This window comes from Camelus ferus, chromosome 12, assembly GCF_009834535.1.
Source record: "Camelus ferus isolate YT-003-E chromosome 12, BCGSAC_Cfer_1.0, whole genome shotgun sequence".
Classification (NCBI taxonomy): Eukaryota; Metazoa; Chordata; class Mammalia; order Artiodactyla; family Camelidae; genus Camelus; species Camelus ferus.
Window position 1 is genome coordinate 64,893,948 of NC_045707.1, and position 16,440 is coordinate 64,910,387.

The window sequence follows — 16,440 nt, forward strand, 5'->3', positions numbered from 1 at the left end:
ATTTAAATATAATTACCCTCCATTTTAGAAAAAAAGGAAACTAAGCTTCAGAAAGGTTAAGTAACATGCCTATATGTATACAGTGGCAGGCATGACAAGGTTTCATGTCATGGTCACTTAGCTCTAAATCTTGTGTATTTTTCACTATGAAATCACACCTTCACATAATCTATACACAAATTTAACTCTAGCAACACACAAAATCTAGAAGAGGTTTTAGCACCCTCATGATAGGAAAAGAAATGCAGTAAAACAGGATGGAGGAATACTCACTGTACCAAATATGCATTCATTCAACCAACACAGTTTTAGGCATCATTTAGAATAGCACAACAAAAAACTACCAGAAGAAATGAGTGATTGATACATGAAACAAGACTGATGAGTCAAAATTATGTTGAGCAAAGGATGTTAGACACAAAAGAATGCATACTGTACAATTTCATTCATTCAAACCTCTAAAAAAAATTCTCATCTATAGTAACAGAAAGCAGATCAGTGGTTTGCCTGTGGCTACAAATGAGGACGGCCTGGAATAATGAACTCTGGGTATGATGGCAATGTTTGTATCTGGATTGTGGTGATGGTTATACAGGTAAATAAATTTGTCAAAACTCATTGTGAAAAAAAACCCTTAAATGGGTACTATGAATTATATGTAAACTTTCTTGACAAAGTTCATTAAAAAGAAGAATGGTAAGAAAATCCCTTGAAGAAAAGAAAAAGAATGGTATTAGTTCCTATAGATATCAAAATGAAAATGGGCCCTTCCCTGAGAAAGAGCAAAATCTTAATAGGAAATACATGATATACATATATATTTAAAATGTTTCTAAAATATTTAAGTAGCACATTATGTGCTCTCAGAAAATTTTAGTATATTAAACATGACAGAAATCAGTAATAGTAGTAGTAACAGCATTAGCCTCTTTGGTCTTAACTGCCCTGTCCTCTTACTACAAGATTTAATTCAGCCAACTTAAGTTTCCTTACTAAATTACACTTTTTCTGCAGGGAATTTAAATCATATATAAACCTTCAAATGTTACACATATATATTTTTATAATCTACTAATTGCATTACATCTTGCTTCCCAATTTAAGAGCCAGTTCTATAGATACGAGAAACGATTTTAAAGTAAACAAAGCAGCCACTCTTGGCATACTTCAGAGCCAGAGATAAATATGGAATTTCTAGTATTCCAAAAGAAACAGTGCAGAAATGTTCAAACTATAGACTCCAATAATGGGCCATGAAATCAATTCAGTGAGGCAAAAGTAGCCTGTTTAAAAACATGATATATACTTTAAGAGAAAACATCTGAATGCATCTTGCAGTAGGGAAACTCTTTTCTGAGGTTTGCCTTTTGTTTTTCTTTCAGTCACACACATGTGCATCAACATTCACCTGAATCCACACTATGGATCCTAGTTTAAGGAAAAAAAGTGAATGCCTCTAGGAATATGCTAGAGCAAGAGGAGTAAGAGTGCAATGAAAAGTCATAAAATTTGAAGTCAAAGACCTAAGTTTTTTTTATCTTCATTGCTGCCACTTATTAGTGATACGACCCCAGAGGAGCTAACTATAGGCTATCCTAAGAACCTTTATTTATTCAACTGTAAAATGAGAAGTATTCAACTAACTTTGTGTAACAACTGTGAAGAGTATATATGTGAAATTATTTCACTTAAAGTAAAAGCTAAAATCCTTATGACGGCTTTACACAATCTTTCCTGACATACCTCTGGTCCCCTACCTTTTCTGCACCAATCTACCATTCCCTTCCTTTCCCACCAAACTCCAGCCACACAGACTTTTTGCAATTTTTCAATCATAAGACATCAAACCATAAAACATCCTCTCTTAAGGCATTTGCTCTTGTTTTTCGTCCCTTTCTGGAACTCTTTCCTCCTAGATACGCACAAGATTGCTCCCTCACCACAGGCGCACTCAATCACTTTCTAGGGGAAGACTTCCACGACCAGCCAATTTAAATCTGCAGCCCATACATACGCCACACGCCTTTGGTCTCTTTTTCTCCATACTCTTAACACCAATTGCCAGAACATGTTTTTTGATTTTGTGTAGTATAATTCTCTTAGAACAGTGCCTGGCACATAGGAGTTAAATTAATATTTGCCAAATGAATGAATAAATGAGTGACACACAAAAAGTATCTAATACGTCCTGTTTGGATTAGTATGAAATCACACTGGAAATCGCTTATGACCTAAGTTTAAAAAAAAATAGAGATTACAAATCAGTAAGCATAGCCCAATTTCTGTATTACAAAAATGGATAGTGTTATCTCTGGATGTTTTTCCTCTTTTTTTATACTGTTCTAAATTTAAAATTTTCCACATTCACTTTTGTTACTTTAATAATCAGGGAGAAAAAGCAAAAGAGATTAGAGTGCTTTCAAATACACACACACACACACACACACACACACACACACACACACAGGAAACAACAAATTATGTCTGCCCAGGTTAACAGTTTTCTAGTCTGCAGAATTGCAAGTGGCTTTTATTTCCTTCTTTTCCTCATCTTTATTTTCCACTTTTTCTATAAGTGTATGTCATTATTATTACTGTTTTACCTCAGGCTACTTCAGCAAATAACCTGACATTTGCTTCACATAAAAATTTAAAAATCAATAAATAATAGTATTACTTCCTTGGTATGCTTCAATAATATATACCTATATTCAAGAATCCAAAATTACAAAATATATAGGTTATAAGAAAATTGTCTCTATTACAAGTCTTCCTTTTAAAAAAATTCAAATCTCAAGACATTAATTTGAATGTTAGAAATCAAAGAAACTTAACTGTCCTTTTTCTGTAACTGATAAATCAGAAATAAAGATAAAACTGACAGTCTAACTTTGTAAAAGCAAAAATACATATCTTTACCATGTCTTGGGGTTTTAGCATCTACATTATTTGCCTAAGGCTGGCATATACAATAAAAATAAAATTCACTTAACCATACCATTTAGAATGTAGACTACTCTGAAGAACGAATTCTTCAATTAGTTCTAGTTAATTGCAGCAAATTAAGCAAAAAGCCTTTGGTATTGAAAACTTTTCTAAAAATGCACTAATAAATCATCTCTTTCTTAGAATAAACATAAATCAGTATCCTAATGCCCAAGCATACTGCTGTGCCTCATAATAATTATTAAAACTATTAAAAATTATAAAGGGGCAGTATCTCGAACAGGACCTGCAGATCTGCAGAAATTTATAGGTTATATACTATAAATATAAGTTATACATGTAAGTTTTAGATATGAGTTGACTTTGCTCCATTTTAAATTATTTGCCTTAGACAATATGAAAAAATGGAGGTGCAACCTGAGAATTTGGGGTATCAAGTTTCAAGGAAAAAATATTCTACTTGAAAGTAGCTTTTTTTATAATATGAGATTAAAAATAATCCCTACACCAGAAATTGACACAACATTGTAAACCGACTACACCTCAATAAATAAATAAATAATCACAATCAGCAGAACTCACAAGTACATAAAATCATTACCTAGGTTTTCAGAAGAGTGACAGAAAAAGCAATGCCTTTTTCTTCAACACATAATCATTTTCCAAATTCATTACTCTGATTCACTTTCCTTACTTTGCTACTGGAGCTACTTAGTACTATTCTGTTTTCCTTATATGGTGTTTATTTTAATGCTTCAAAAGGCCAGTACCTAACAGATCTTTAAAGTTATTCATACACATTATATAACACAAAGAATATACAACATTTTCAAACTACTGCACTGACATTCTCAATGCTCTAATTATAAATTACAATTCAATTTTATTTGTAGGGGAAAACAGGCATGATGCTCACAAAAACATATTTGGCTAACAATGATAAAAAGCAAGCACACAAGTTCCCCAAACTAGAAAAAACCCAGAGAATATTCACGATCTTTCATCCTTAATGAAGAGGGAATGAAGATGAGGCAGACTTCCTGTTATATGTATTTACACACAGAAAGTATCAGGACTTCAGCACGCAAAAACATCCAAGTATTAAATGGCCCACTCTGAAACATAGCAGAATCATTTTTTCCCTACTCTCCACACTTCCCCCTCCAACTGCCAAATATTTAATTAAACAGAAATAAAGGGCAAACCACATGAATGTAGCAGTATCATAAGGTAGAATGAATGAATAAATGAACCACACAAACTTAAGAAACTCCTAGTTTCATTATAACCGCTAACAATCAAGACTCTACCATGATACTTTTCACATGCTTTACAGTTAGCCAAATATTTCTGCTTTTTATCTCAGTTCTCCTCAGCAACATTAGGAGGTATAAATGGCTAAAAAGCTGAGTTTCTCTAATACTATTTTGCCGAAGCACATAGCTAATACATTCATGGAGCCCAGAGTAGAACCCATTGTCTGAATCCAAGTGTGGTAGTCCTGTCCATTAAGCATGGACATATACTCAAAGGCAAATAAACGAACTTTCTCAACTTCCAAAAAATAATGACAGGTGCTATGTTAAGTATTTCTTCTAAACTTCCTCCAGAATTCTGGAATATTTACAACGCATAAAGGAAAAGACCTAGGAACCAACATTGCTAAGAACCTATGGTCAGGTGTTTGGCACAATTTTATTTAACTAAAATCTAAGTAAGCCTAAGAGAAGATATTTTATTCATTCTAAGGAAATGGAAAAATGCATAGGGAAGAAACTTGCAAGTTGTAAGTGGTAGACACAGTTGAGTCCTAAATCAATGATCTCCCCATTAGATTTATCCCATTTACCAAAGGAATTATTAAGTGCCATTTATGTGCCACGCACCATGCCAAATGCTTTCAGATAGAGCAGTACTAAGATGTATTTTTGTTACTCAAAATATTACACAATACTTAACACAGTATCTAAATGAAATTCCTGGTAGGAAAAACATGTCTACACTTTAAGAACAAACTGCATTCTTCTTGTTTACATTTACAAATTTGATACAAAAAAAAAAAGAGCATAGTGCACTGTATGAAATAAACTGTGGCTAATTCTCATTTGTCTCAGAAGCTTATCTTAAGTGCCAATTCCCACTACAAAAAAAACAAAAAACAAAAAACCAAAAAAAAGCACACAAGAGCCTTTATTCCTTATGTCAACCTTATGAGGTAAATATTGTTACTTACCTTCATTTTCTGAACGTGAAAACTGAAGTTTAGAAAGGGTAAGTCACACAGCTCATTAAAAGCAGAACTGGTGATTCCATTTCAGGCTGGCTAGAGACTATAGCATCATATAAAATTCCAGCACAATATAACTCTCTTTAATAGGAAACAGTTAGAATCAGTTCCATTTTATTCAGTCAAAAAACAAACTAGACAATTAAGCAACTTGGCAGTTCCAAGTCACCACGGTAGAATCACTTACTTTTGCTATGAAAAAATGGTATATAATGCATACCTATCAAAGTAGTAATTTGCTCAAACTGCATTCTTAGGGTATCAATTCTTTTTATTTAAAAACATTCATTTGGGCTCTTTTTTTTATTTTGCATGTCAAAATTAACTATCCTAGCAACCTAAAATAAATGCATAACTGTTACATATTCTGAATAACACACACATCTTAGCATTACAAAATATGAACTTCTAGTAATATAGGTATAAGTTCCTATCAATGATTATATTGCTAATTTGGATTTTTTGGGTATCATTCTAATATATTGAAGCAATGTTAAATCTTATGCCGACCAATAATGCCAAATAAGAACTTTCAAACTTTGCCTGCCCTAGAAACTTACATGAAAAATCCCATCCATTAATGTAATACTTTTCATTATAGGCATTGGTTTATATGTATTATAACAGGTTCTCTGGAAGATAAGAAACTACAGAATTTCAAAGTCAGTTGTTAATAATTAAAAATTCCTGCCAGTATGAATACAGAATACTCAATTTGACTAATACAGATTAAAAAATCCTTCAAAAATTTCACAAATGCACAAAACCATCAAGCTTGTAAGTTTAATTATAAATCAACTGTGGAATCTAACAATTTCCTCCCGAAGCACATATCTAATTATCACTCACATTGTTTAAAAAAAAAAAAAAAGTTACTTATTCTTTGTCATGTAAAAAAAGTCTCTCACACTATGGCAAATCCATTCCTTCACCCAACTTCTCAAGAGGTCCCAAAACTCCATCAAGACTATATAGCAGATCGCTTTGCCACTCTCTAAATCCAGTCTATTCTCCCAGACTTTGTGTATTTGCAAGGTGGATTGTGTACCCTGCCCCACCTAGATGAACTCTAAATCACCCTTCAGAACCCAGTTCAAACATCACCTGCCTGAAACCAACTCTAACGCCCTCAAACAAGGTTCCTCTACACTACCATGTATCCATCACATGCACTATAAAAACTGAACTTGAAGAATCATTCATTGCACAATGCAAAGTGCACAGCAATATTATGGAACTATAGCAGGTAATTAATTAAACATGAAAATCATTACTGACTAATTGCTAAGAAAAATCTATCAAAAATTTTGCAAAGCCAACATCTTTAAAGGTTTTGATTATCCTATGCAAACACAAAGTTTTAAGTTTGCTCTCCTTTATAATTTTCCACTAACACAGACAGGAACCCCCTCTCCAATTCCACCTGACCTGGAAAACATTATCATGGCCTCTTAAATGAAAAATAATCCCTCTTCCCTATAGCTATTCATAAAATGTATTACAAGTTACTAGGTCCATCACAACATTTTTAGCAGTTGAAAGACAAAGATTTATGTCTTAATCATCTCTTTTTCCCATTAGAATTCACCCCTATTTATGTAGAAAGCACAAAGTAACTACTGATTAAATTCCTTGTTTTCATCAAACATAAAAAATCTGACTCCACCTCAGGGTCTTCTTTCTGGCCAGAAAAACATTCACCCAGATTTTTGCATGGCTTTCTTCTTTTTCAGTTTCTACTCAAAAGCTACCTCCAGAGAAGGGTCTTCCTCTCATCATCACCCTACTTTCTTAAAATAGTCTCCTCCTTCCATCCCTTACCCCTTAATTTTTTCATTACAATTGCCATCTTCTGAAATTATGTTCACTGGTTTATTTTCTGTCTCCCCCTCTAAGAAGTTAGTTCCATTAAGGCAAATGTCTAGAAAAGAATACATACTCAGATTATTAAAGGATTTAGTTGAAAATGTCTCAAGTGCTAACATTCAACCAGTAGTCTAAAATTTAAATTTAAACAATTTCTACCCAAATGCTACTCAAAAACAAGTAAATTGTATGAAATTTGCATTTGCAGAGAGAAGAAAAAGTCCTGACTTTGTAAAAACATAGAATTTTAGGTTGGAAGTGATTTTAGAGACCAAAAGTACAGTAGTTTTTAAACTATGCTATGAAACATCTTAAGAGCAGTTAGAGGTCAAATTCCCTGAAGCCCTGGACAATTGTTTTATACACATATATCTATTTTAGGTTGTGTGATTCACAAACATACAGAACACAAAGTGCTTCATATATCATATTTACACTTTGAAGGCTGCTATCTCTGCTGTCAGGTTAAACAGTTCTGCTACAGACCTCAAAGCTTGGCCTCATGTGTCTATGAACATATGTACAATTTCTCATAAGTATACATAGATGAGAAAGGTTCTATAGCTCTGATTTTTCTCCGATCTAAGGTCAGACTTGCTCACTCACATAAAATAATACAAATGACACCCCTAAAACACTATTTCATGCACTATTAAATCAAGGCAAAGTTAGGACATGATCTCAAAAAATAATTATGCAATAGCAAGTAAATTTGTAAAATGTGGCATCTGTGTGATATTTTATTACTTACTCTCATCATAACAGTATTTTTACTTAAAGTTTTGGTGTTTCTTGATGAATATGTTTATAACTTTTTAAAATGTGAGCAGCTATTGTATTTTTCCAGAAAGTTAAGCTTGAAACAAAAATTTCCCACTACTTCTCTTTCAAACTTCCACATAAACTTAATTCAATGATACTGAATCTTCAAGATGATCAGTTAAAAACAAAAACAAACCTTCCACTTACACCTACTTAATTTGATAAATCAGGATTTTTCCTAAAGAGTAATATTAAGTGAGAAAGACATTAAATGCCGAGTCCAGTCTAAGGATAAAATGGTCTTCAAAATTCCCAATTACTATTTTTCATACTAATAAAAAAATTTGATTGTTCTATCTTTATGTTAATGTTAAAATTTAACCTTATTTTAAAACTAAATATCAAAATGACAACCATATAAAATTATGACACTGTATATGAAAGTGCTCTGCAAGCTGTAAAGTATTTTCTAGGTATTAAGCAGTAAAATTAAGCCGAAAGGTATCAGGTCCTTTGAAAGGCAGGGTAAATTTACTGAATTATTATTATTTTACCAATCTATGAAAGACTCTTTTAAAATGGAAAATTAAGTACAAAACTTGTGTGAATAAGCACTAATTTACAATGCAAAACAACACAAAAACACATTCCTGCCAGATATGACATAAAACCAAATGTTTCTCTCCCAAACACACTGTATTACATAATTAGTCATTACATTTTGTCCAGATGCTGATACAAAATGGAGTTACCTTTCAACATCCAAATATATAAATGGAAACAATGGTAAATCAATACATTTGAAAAAAGGCAAGTCTACTCACTGTTACTTAAATTGCCAAAACACAGAATTTCCTCTTGTTTATCATTCCTTGGCAAAGTAAGTATGTACTAAATATTCTCTCTCATCTGCTTCTCTCTCATCTGCTTTCACATAAGGAAAGATACTTCAATTCAATAAAAGCAGAGAAAAACTGGTGTCCTGAGTTCTAGAACAAATTCTCTTTTAAAAAAAAAAATTCTCTCTGTATCTTTACTAGCTTTTTAGTCATTAAAAAGTCTCTGAAAAATACATAGAAAAATGGGACATTTTTAAAATCTTAAGTCATATGTTATCATCTCCACTAAATGCAACTCTGGGAGTCATTTACTCTGTTTTGATTCCTATTGTCTCAAAAAAGTACACAAAACTGGTGCACAATCTCTTATTCAAATCCTCAAAGGCCAGACATCTCTCAGAATTGGAATTTGTCAGATTTTAGAAAGGTAAAGTAGCGTATTTATCATACATGACCTAACACCTCCCAGGGTGCCCTAGGCAGCACCTGCAATCAAATGCATTAATATTTCTGCATTAAAATAGAAAATTAAGTTAAGACAGATAGACTGTGATTAGGTTACCAATTGCAGTAGGAATTTGCCATCATGCTTGCTTTAAAAAAAATCCCTTTTTAGAGCTTTCTGAAATTTGGACTGCCCATAAAGATACATCAAATCATCCCACTCTATTTTCATAAGGAGAATGGTACTCAAAAACTAGAGAATTTCTACCTTGTACTAGGCATTGGGCCAGGTATTAAAAGTAAAAAGGTGGGTAGAGGGGAGGAAAAAAACACTGAATCTGACTTAAGAAAGCCCAAATCTAATAGGGCTTCATGGTTAAGCAACAGTAAATATTAAGTTCCCGAGTAGTTACAAAATATCTCCTTCAACCAATGACCTTAGTCATACAAAATACAGCAAGCATATAGACCTGAACATTGCCAGAGCACTTTGTAACTAACATCCTTCCCTCAGTCCTATACTCACTCCACACACATTTCTCTAAGAAGCTGGTTATCTAGTTTCCCAGAGGTAGTTAAGAAGCAAAACTGTAAGAAAGGATTCAGGAAAATAAAGGAACACAGGATGCCCTTCTCCGCATTCCTTTTTTTAATCTGTTGCTTCTGATTTGTGGATTAGGAAACTGAGCGCCCTGACAGCACTAAGTGTGAAATGACAATCTGGCTCCAGTACAATTTACTGCATATTTACTGATAACCTACTAAGTACTATGCACTATAGAAGGCATTAGAAATGTAAACATAAATAAGACACAGCCCCACCTCTCAGGTGCTTACAGTCCAGGAGGGTTATGGTGCATGGGGGGGGGGGGCATAGACAGTAAATTATAATAAAGTGTGACACATTCAGTAGTAGAAGTTTGAAGAATAAAAGCAGTACAGCAAAGGGATTTGGAGAGTCGGGAAAAGTTTCATTAAGAAAGTGACACCAGAGTAGTTTTGAACAGTAAGAAGTTTGTCAAACAGAGAAACGATAGTAAAGACCACCACCACCACTGTCGCACACAAACTCCATATAATAACATACGAATGAAAGCAAACAAAGGGAGAAATTTTCAGAGTAAGTGGCAAATATGTCCAAAATATCTAGCTATATCTAAATAGACATATACAAAACATCAAAGTGTCTCCAGAAAAGGAAAATTTGGGGTTTTTCCTCTTAGGTAATTTATTTTGCATTTCATGATTATGTAAGCCATGAGGGCTTATCAAAAAATAAAATATTGTAAACCATTTCATTAATTCATAATGTAGCATACCCCCAAGTCATAATACCAAGAAATTATCATCTGTATTTCAGAGACAAGCTGTCAGGAAAAAAAATTAGGAATTCTTTTTCCAGGTTATTTCTAATAGTAGAGACAAAGTAAATAAACAAGCCATATCAGCATGACTTGTCATAAGACAGGAGTTTTAAGAGTTTAAAAAAGGATGTCAAACAGAACTAAAGCAACTATATATATAGTATTTAAGTTGAAGAAGGAAAGGTTCAATGAAAAAACCAAGGTTAAAAATTATAAAATAATTTAAAAAACTTAAAACCCTAATGTTCATTCTATTTCTTTTCAAAGGTAGACTTTCTATAGCAGACACCAACTTCAGTATAGATCTTTGCAAAAATACCTAGTAAAAGTCACTATGAAATTCAACTCCTTTAAGTATCACAGGTAGAAATCACCCAAAGTAAGGAAGAACAGTCACCTGTACCATCAACCAGAATGATTCCTATCATAGGACCAGATCCCTTGAAATCAATATTGTATGCAATTTGATTCAAACATTACAGTGCAACTCAGATTAACTCTCACTCTAAAACTGCCCTACCTGGTTGGGACCTTAGTTTCTTTTATTTCTTTGTGCTACAAAATCCACTAGAAGTCTAGGTTACAAATAAAATTTTACTTAGTAGTATCTTTTCCTAAGATTGTATCACTATTTGCGTAAGTTTGTCCTCAAATGCCTAGTAAGCAAGCACATGAGAAGTTTGCTTTTAAATATGTAATCATAATAGAACAAACTTTATACAGTTAAAAATTTTAAGACAATTTAAAAACACTGTTTAACACCGCTTTTAAAGAGCAAAAAACAGTTCTTATTTTTACCAATCCAGTAATGTCTAGTCATTATTTCATATGTACACCAGTGTACCTTTTCTTTATTTTTCTATATTATCAGAAAATATTATGACTAAACAGGGTAAAACTATAACTTCCCACACGTTGCAAAAAAATCTGGGTGTTTTAAAATACGAATATTTTTAATACCAATATCTACTGAAGAAATAACAACCAAAACAATTGAGTTAGAAGAACTTCTAATGAAATCTACTCATAAATCTAAGTATTTACCTTTGAACAAAGAGGATTTTCAGGCTATAACTAACTGTAAAGTATCTCTGAAAAATCAAAAAGTAAATTTAACATCCAATGTTATTAAGTAAAAATACAGGTAACAAGTTCTTGTGGGGAGGAGTATCATTCTGAGGTTTACTTTACCTTAAAGATCAATGGAATGGAAGAAGATATAAATCACTCAAACTCATGCCTTTTGCCTTCAATTTTCTGCCATACAAATTTACTTTAAAATAAAATACTATAGAAACTGAAAACCTTTCTAAGACGCTGTATTTGTTGCTTGGTTAAACATATAGGCAATTCTAATTCCCCAAGAGTATCAGATTAAGTTACAGATATCTCTACACAGTATACACAGAATAAAAGCGTTCTACCAACAAACGATACTTACATTAATTTATTTTTATTGATGCAGTATTAATTAGGATGCCAAAAATGTGAAAGTTTCTCAATTCCTATCTAAAATACAAAGTATTCATAGAAGTCACTGCAATTCAAGCCCTCAGGAAAAAAAGAGAGAAACGTACCTTTTTAAAATTACATAAGGACCTTACAAAGTCAAGAAAGAAATGGAAGCAGAAGGAATTTTGTCTTTTTTAACATGTATTTTGTATTTTTCCTTTAGATTTAATATTTACAAAAGAACTACAAACTAAAGAGGAGTTCAACATACAAAGTTTACTGCAGACCTTGGTCCATTAAGAAGTACCTGAACGAAAAGAGATCTGACTGTACACATCCAGCCATATAAATGTAGCCATTTAGCCATTTCAGTCCACTGTGATTCTTAATCAACTCTTTAATGAGATAAAGTTATCTTCCAAAACTGCAAAAGAGACGTGTACATTGGCGCTTGGGAAATAACTTGTCAAATATACCAAGCATTCCCAAACAACATAAACTTGGTATGTAAATAGGTATTTTCTAATTTCTATCTCCTGCCCCTATACTTCATTACTTTCACTTACGTTGTTTCAAAAGGCAAGTCAAAAGCTGTACTTACGATTCTAGAGGTCTAGAGTCCTAACATCAAGCATGACAGAAAAGTTGTTCGATTTTGAGCTCTAAATTCATGCATGGCCTCCCTTGTGAACAGATTCCAACTTAGATACTTCCTGTCATTTCGCCAAGAATCTAAGGGTTTATATCAGTGAACTTAATTATTAGAAACTTTCCATAAGATTAAGAAAGGAGTAGGATTCTTTGACTAAGAGTTTTATGAAAATGAAACAAAAATGTGTTGCAGTCGGTGTTCTGGATGTTGAAAAGTGAAAGCATCTCCCAGGATTCGAAAAAAGTAGATGTTTTTAAGTTCCTTCCAAGAGGGTGGTACCCGTATGTAAGACTTTTGTGGTTGTAATACCGTACCCACAGGGCCTGGAATAAATGCAAATCCTAAGACCTTGGAAATGTTCTCATAAAAGAAAACAACTCGCATTCGCAAGGACCATAGTTATCAAGAGTTAGAGAAATCTCCTAGACGGATCAGAGCCTGAACTAAGAACTAGGAGCGTCTCTTTTAACCCCACTCCCTTCTTCCGTGAAACTTTTAAGTTAGACCCAAAACAGCAAAAGGTGGAGAGGCCCCGGCGGAAGTAGAAACCTAGGGCTAGCAACTTCACAGACAGAGGCGTCTCGGGTTCCTCCACCGCCCCAGGACTCTCCGGACTGTCTCTACCAGACCACGGAAGCTTCACCCTCCGGGTGCGGAAGCAGAGAAAGCATCACTGTTAACACTCCTTCTCCTTCCACCATCCACAGCCTTCGGTACCCCAGGGCCTGGAAGCTCCTGAGGCCCGTTAGCCAGTCGAGTGTCCCCCATCTTTTACATATACATACACAGAAACAGACAAGTTGCAGGTGATGTGCGTGTATTGAGAAAATATGAACAGCCAGAGACCGCGGCAGCTGCTGGGAAAGCGGCAGCGCCGTCCAAAGCGGGCCCGGGCTCCTTGGCCACCGTCGCTGCCGCCTTCTCTTCTTCCCCAGGAAGCAGCGCGGCGGAGGCTCCTCCGCGCTGGCGGGAGCCCGGGGGAGAGGAGTCTGGGGAAAGCCCCAGCGTCAGCCGAAAGAACCGGGCCTAGGATCCACAGCTGCCGCTGCAGCGACCCGAGTACAGCGACGCTTTACGTCCCGTCCACCACCCTCCTCATACACACCCCCTCCCTCCCTCCACCGCCGCCACCCCCCCTCCCCGCCCGCTCCGCTCTCCCTCTCTCGATTGGAGCCGAGACAAAAGCAACGGGAAGCGGCGGGCCGGGACGCTGCCCGCGGACCCCTGGAGCGACCGGACCGGCCCCAAGGCATTCCCCCGCCTTGCCGGGGCCCCGAATCCGCCGCCCCCGCCGCGCGCCCCGCTGCCAGACTTCCGAAAATTTGCCAAAAACTCACCGCATGAATTTTCTTGTCCCGCGGATCCAAGATGGCGACGTATCCACCGCGGAGGCTGCTGGGAGCAAGACCTTTACCCTCTGACCTCCGCCGTGACCCCCGTCGTTCCGGCTTCCCTCAAGGCGGCGGCGGAAGGTGGGAGCGGCGATTGCCGACGGGACAGAGTTTGGGGTGGGTAGGCCGCTTCCCTCGCGTTAGACCGAGGGTTGGAAGAGGCTCTTCACTTCCTCACCTTGCTTTCCGCGGCCAACACTGTCTCTCTCACCGACTCACGGGGAGGCTCGTTGTTTCTCCGAGACGTTACAGCGAGCAGGGCCTCTGCGGCCGCTACGGCTCCCCTGTGGCCGGGTTGCTTCGCACCGGCCGCGGGCTCTAGGTCCGAGGCGGGCCGCGGGGTCCAGGGGCGGGGAATGGTGAGGTGGCGTCGGCCCGCCCTCCCCGGGGACGCGGAGCGTGTTTGTGTTTGTGTTTGTGTTCGTGTCGCACACCCCGCCTCCCCCCACGTCCGCCACGTACCGGGCCCCGTCACTCCACCGCCTGCAAATCTCATCGCTGTCCCCTCTTCTTCCCTCAGCCCCGGAAACCTCCGGTACTGGTGCACGCACTTCCAGGGACCCGCAGCGCGTCAGCATCACCTCTTGAGAAGTGAGTGCCCCTCAGCCGAAACCACTGGTATTTTCTACTCACCACTCTTCCTTTTTTTTTTTTTTTTTTTAAACTCCTTGAGAGGGAGCATATTGGGGAGCAGGTTTTTAAAGCACTATTGAGTTGAGGTTTGCCGAGCTGGATTTATAGCACTTTTCTTGCTCCCACTCCCCAATCCCCACGTAAGCTGGAGTGACTGCCTGGGCTAGCTGTCAGCAAGACCGTTTGAAATTATGGTGGCTTTAGTGGAAACTTCAGGGGAGTGAAGTCTCTTGCTTCCCAGAAAAATAATTGTCAAAGTGAAATTAATTTTACCTTCTTTGAAATAAGAAATCTCGCTTTATTCTTTTGTATACCGATAAACTCTCACCGTTTTACCCGATATTTTTGAACCTAAAAAGAGCCTCTGCACGTGTGTTCAGGAATTGTGTGGTTTTATGAAATGAACATTGTTACTTCTTCTCTGTTAGAGTGACAGAATTTGCTAATGTAAAGTACAGTTCATTTGCAGTAAATAAAATTCCTATTTCCCTTGTTTTGTTTCTTTTATAAAGTCACTCTTTCCAAAAACTCACTGTAATCCAATTTAAAATTGATTGCTGAAGGGCAAGGGACATCTGTCAGTTGTAAATAGCAAGAAAAATAAGCATACTATAAAATAATAGGTGGTTTTGCCGTATTTACAGAATACAAGATATTTTGGTGTGTTAGTAGATACTCTGAATTTGTTTAAATTCCAAATGATGCTGATGTAGCCAGTACAAAATGTTTTGCCCTATTATTCATTTTATTGCACATTCTCCTTCACTGTGTTTTTTCACTTAAGGAAAATTCAAAAAGGAGCAACACTTCTCTGTGTGCTTCCAGCCCTTTTCCTCCCCTTCCCCTAAAAGTTCCTTCCTGCCTCTTGAGCTTTCTCTTCTACTATGTAAGATGGAGTGTTAAAAGACTGAATATACCTCTCAGTATCTGTGATACATATAGGTATATGAATACATGTATCTATGTATTATTGAGCATTGTAATACATTAAATAATGTATTTTGATGACTAATATTTGGGGTTGTAAGAAGAATTGTTAAAAATGGGGTATGTTTATAGATGTATAGTAATCAAGTATTACTTACCATTCTAATCTATTAGTTTGGTTTATATAGAGCCTAGGACTTTGTTCAAGCCAAAAGGTGACCCTTATTCTTAGCATCCACACATTTACTCAAAGCACAAATTTTAAATAGTATAAACATTGGTAAAATTGTAAAAATCACTTCCAAAAGGAGACAGGTCTAATTTGAGGGTTACCTTGGACATTTTACTGAAAAAGAACAACAAACATTTTCATGATAACTGTAGCATAGCAGTTAGGGAAGAACACACTGATACTATTGTTTTCTTGAGAACACTGTTTAGGATAAATTTACTTTAAGCATTCTTGAGCAAGGGCTTATATTTATGGCTTTCTAATAAGCACTCTAAGTGGAACATTTAAAAAACTGTCCTATTACATCCAAAAGTTCATCTTTGTTGCTAATACTTGTCAAATTTGCCTATTTGGTAGGTTGTGGGTTTGTTTGTTTTTTTTAACTATTCACTCTAGTGGATTGTCTTTTCCTTGAAAAACAATTTATACTGAGTATGTGTTTTGTGTGTTTTTGAAGTGTATTAAGGTAAATTCCTTGTGCATCTTAATAGAAAAATTACCAACTTAAAATGATTGAGAAAAAATTTCCTTATCAAGGAAAGAATGAATTTGTATATAACTAGTTGTAGAGAAAAGAGACTTCCTTATTTAAAAGGTATAGACAGTGTTGAAAATCTTAACCATGACAAGGAATAAAAAGGGCAG

At 35.9% G+C, this 16,440-nt stretch overlaps 2 protein-coding genes across 46 annotated transcripts in view; one reads left to right on the forward strand and one right to left on the reverse strand.

The window, feature by feature from the left end:
- The window catches only part of CNOT2 (CCR4-NOT transcription complex subunit 2), a 104,884-nt gene extending 90,818 nt beyond the window's left edge, over positions 1 to 14,066 (reverse strand). Inside the window, exon 1 of one of the 5 annotated variants that reach the window (XM_032493774.1) lies at positions 13,950 to 14,066. Coding sequence is in view for 3 of the 5 variants with exons in the window: in XM_032493776.1 (XP_032349667.1) it covers positions 13,950 to 13,954 (5 nt within the window). In the remaining 2 variants the exon portion in view is untranslated. The remainder of the gene's footprint in view (positions 1 to 13,949) is intronic. The other 4 variants (XM_032493776.1, XM_032493772.1, XM_032493778.1 and 1 more) reach the window with 4 other exon arrangements.
- LOC116667777 overlaps positions 13,951 to 16,440 on the forward strand; it is a 193,371-nt gene continuing 190,881 nt past the window's right edge. For 12 of the 41 annotated variants that reach the window (XR_004324817.1, XR_004324822.1, XR_004324821.1 and 9 more), the window contains exons 1-2: positions 14,055 to 14,120; positions 14,524 to 14,621. Coding sequence is in view for 9 of the 41 variants with exons in the window: in XM_032493796.1 (XP_032349687.1) it covers positions 13,981 to 14,120; positions 14,524 to 14,594 (211 nt within the window). In the remaining 32 variants the exon portion in view is untranslated. Of the gene's footprint in view, positions 14,121 to 14,186; positions 14,326 to 14,523; positions 14,622 to 16,440 lie in introns of those variants that run through there. The other 29 variants (XM_032493796.1, XM_032493795.1, XM_032493798.1 and 26 more) reach the window with 14 other exon arrangements.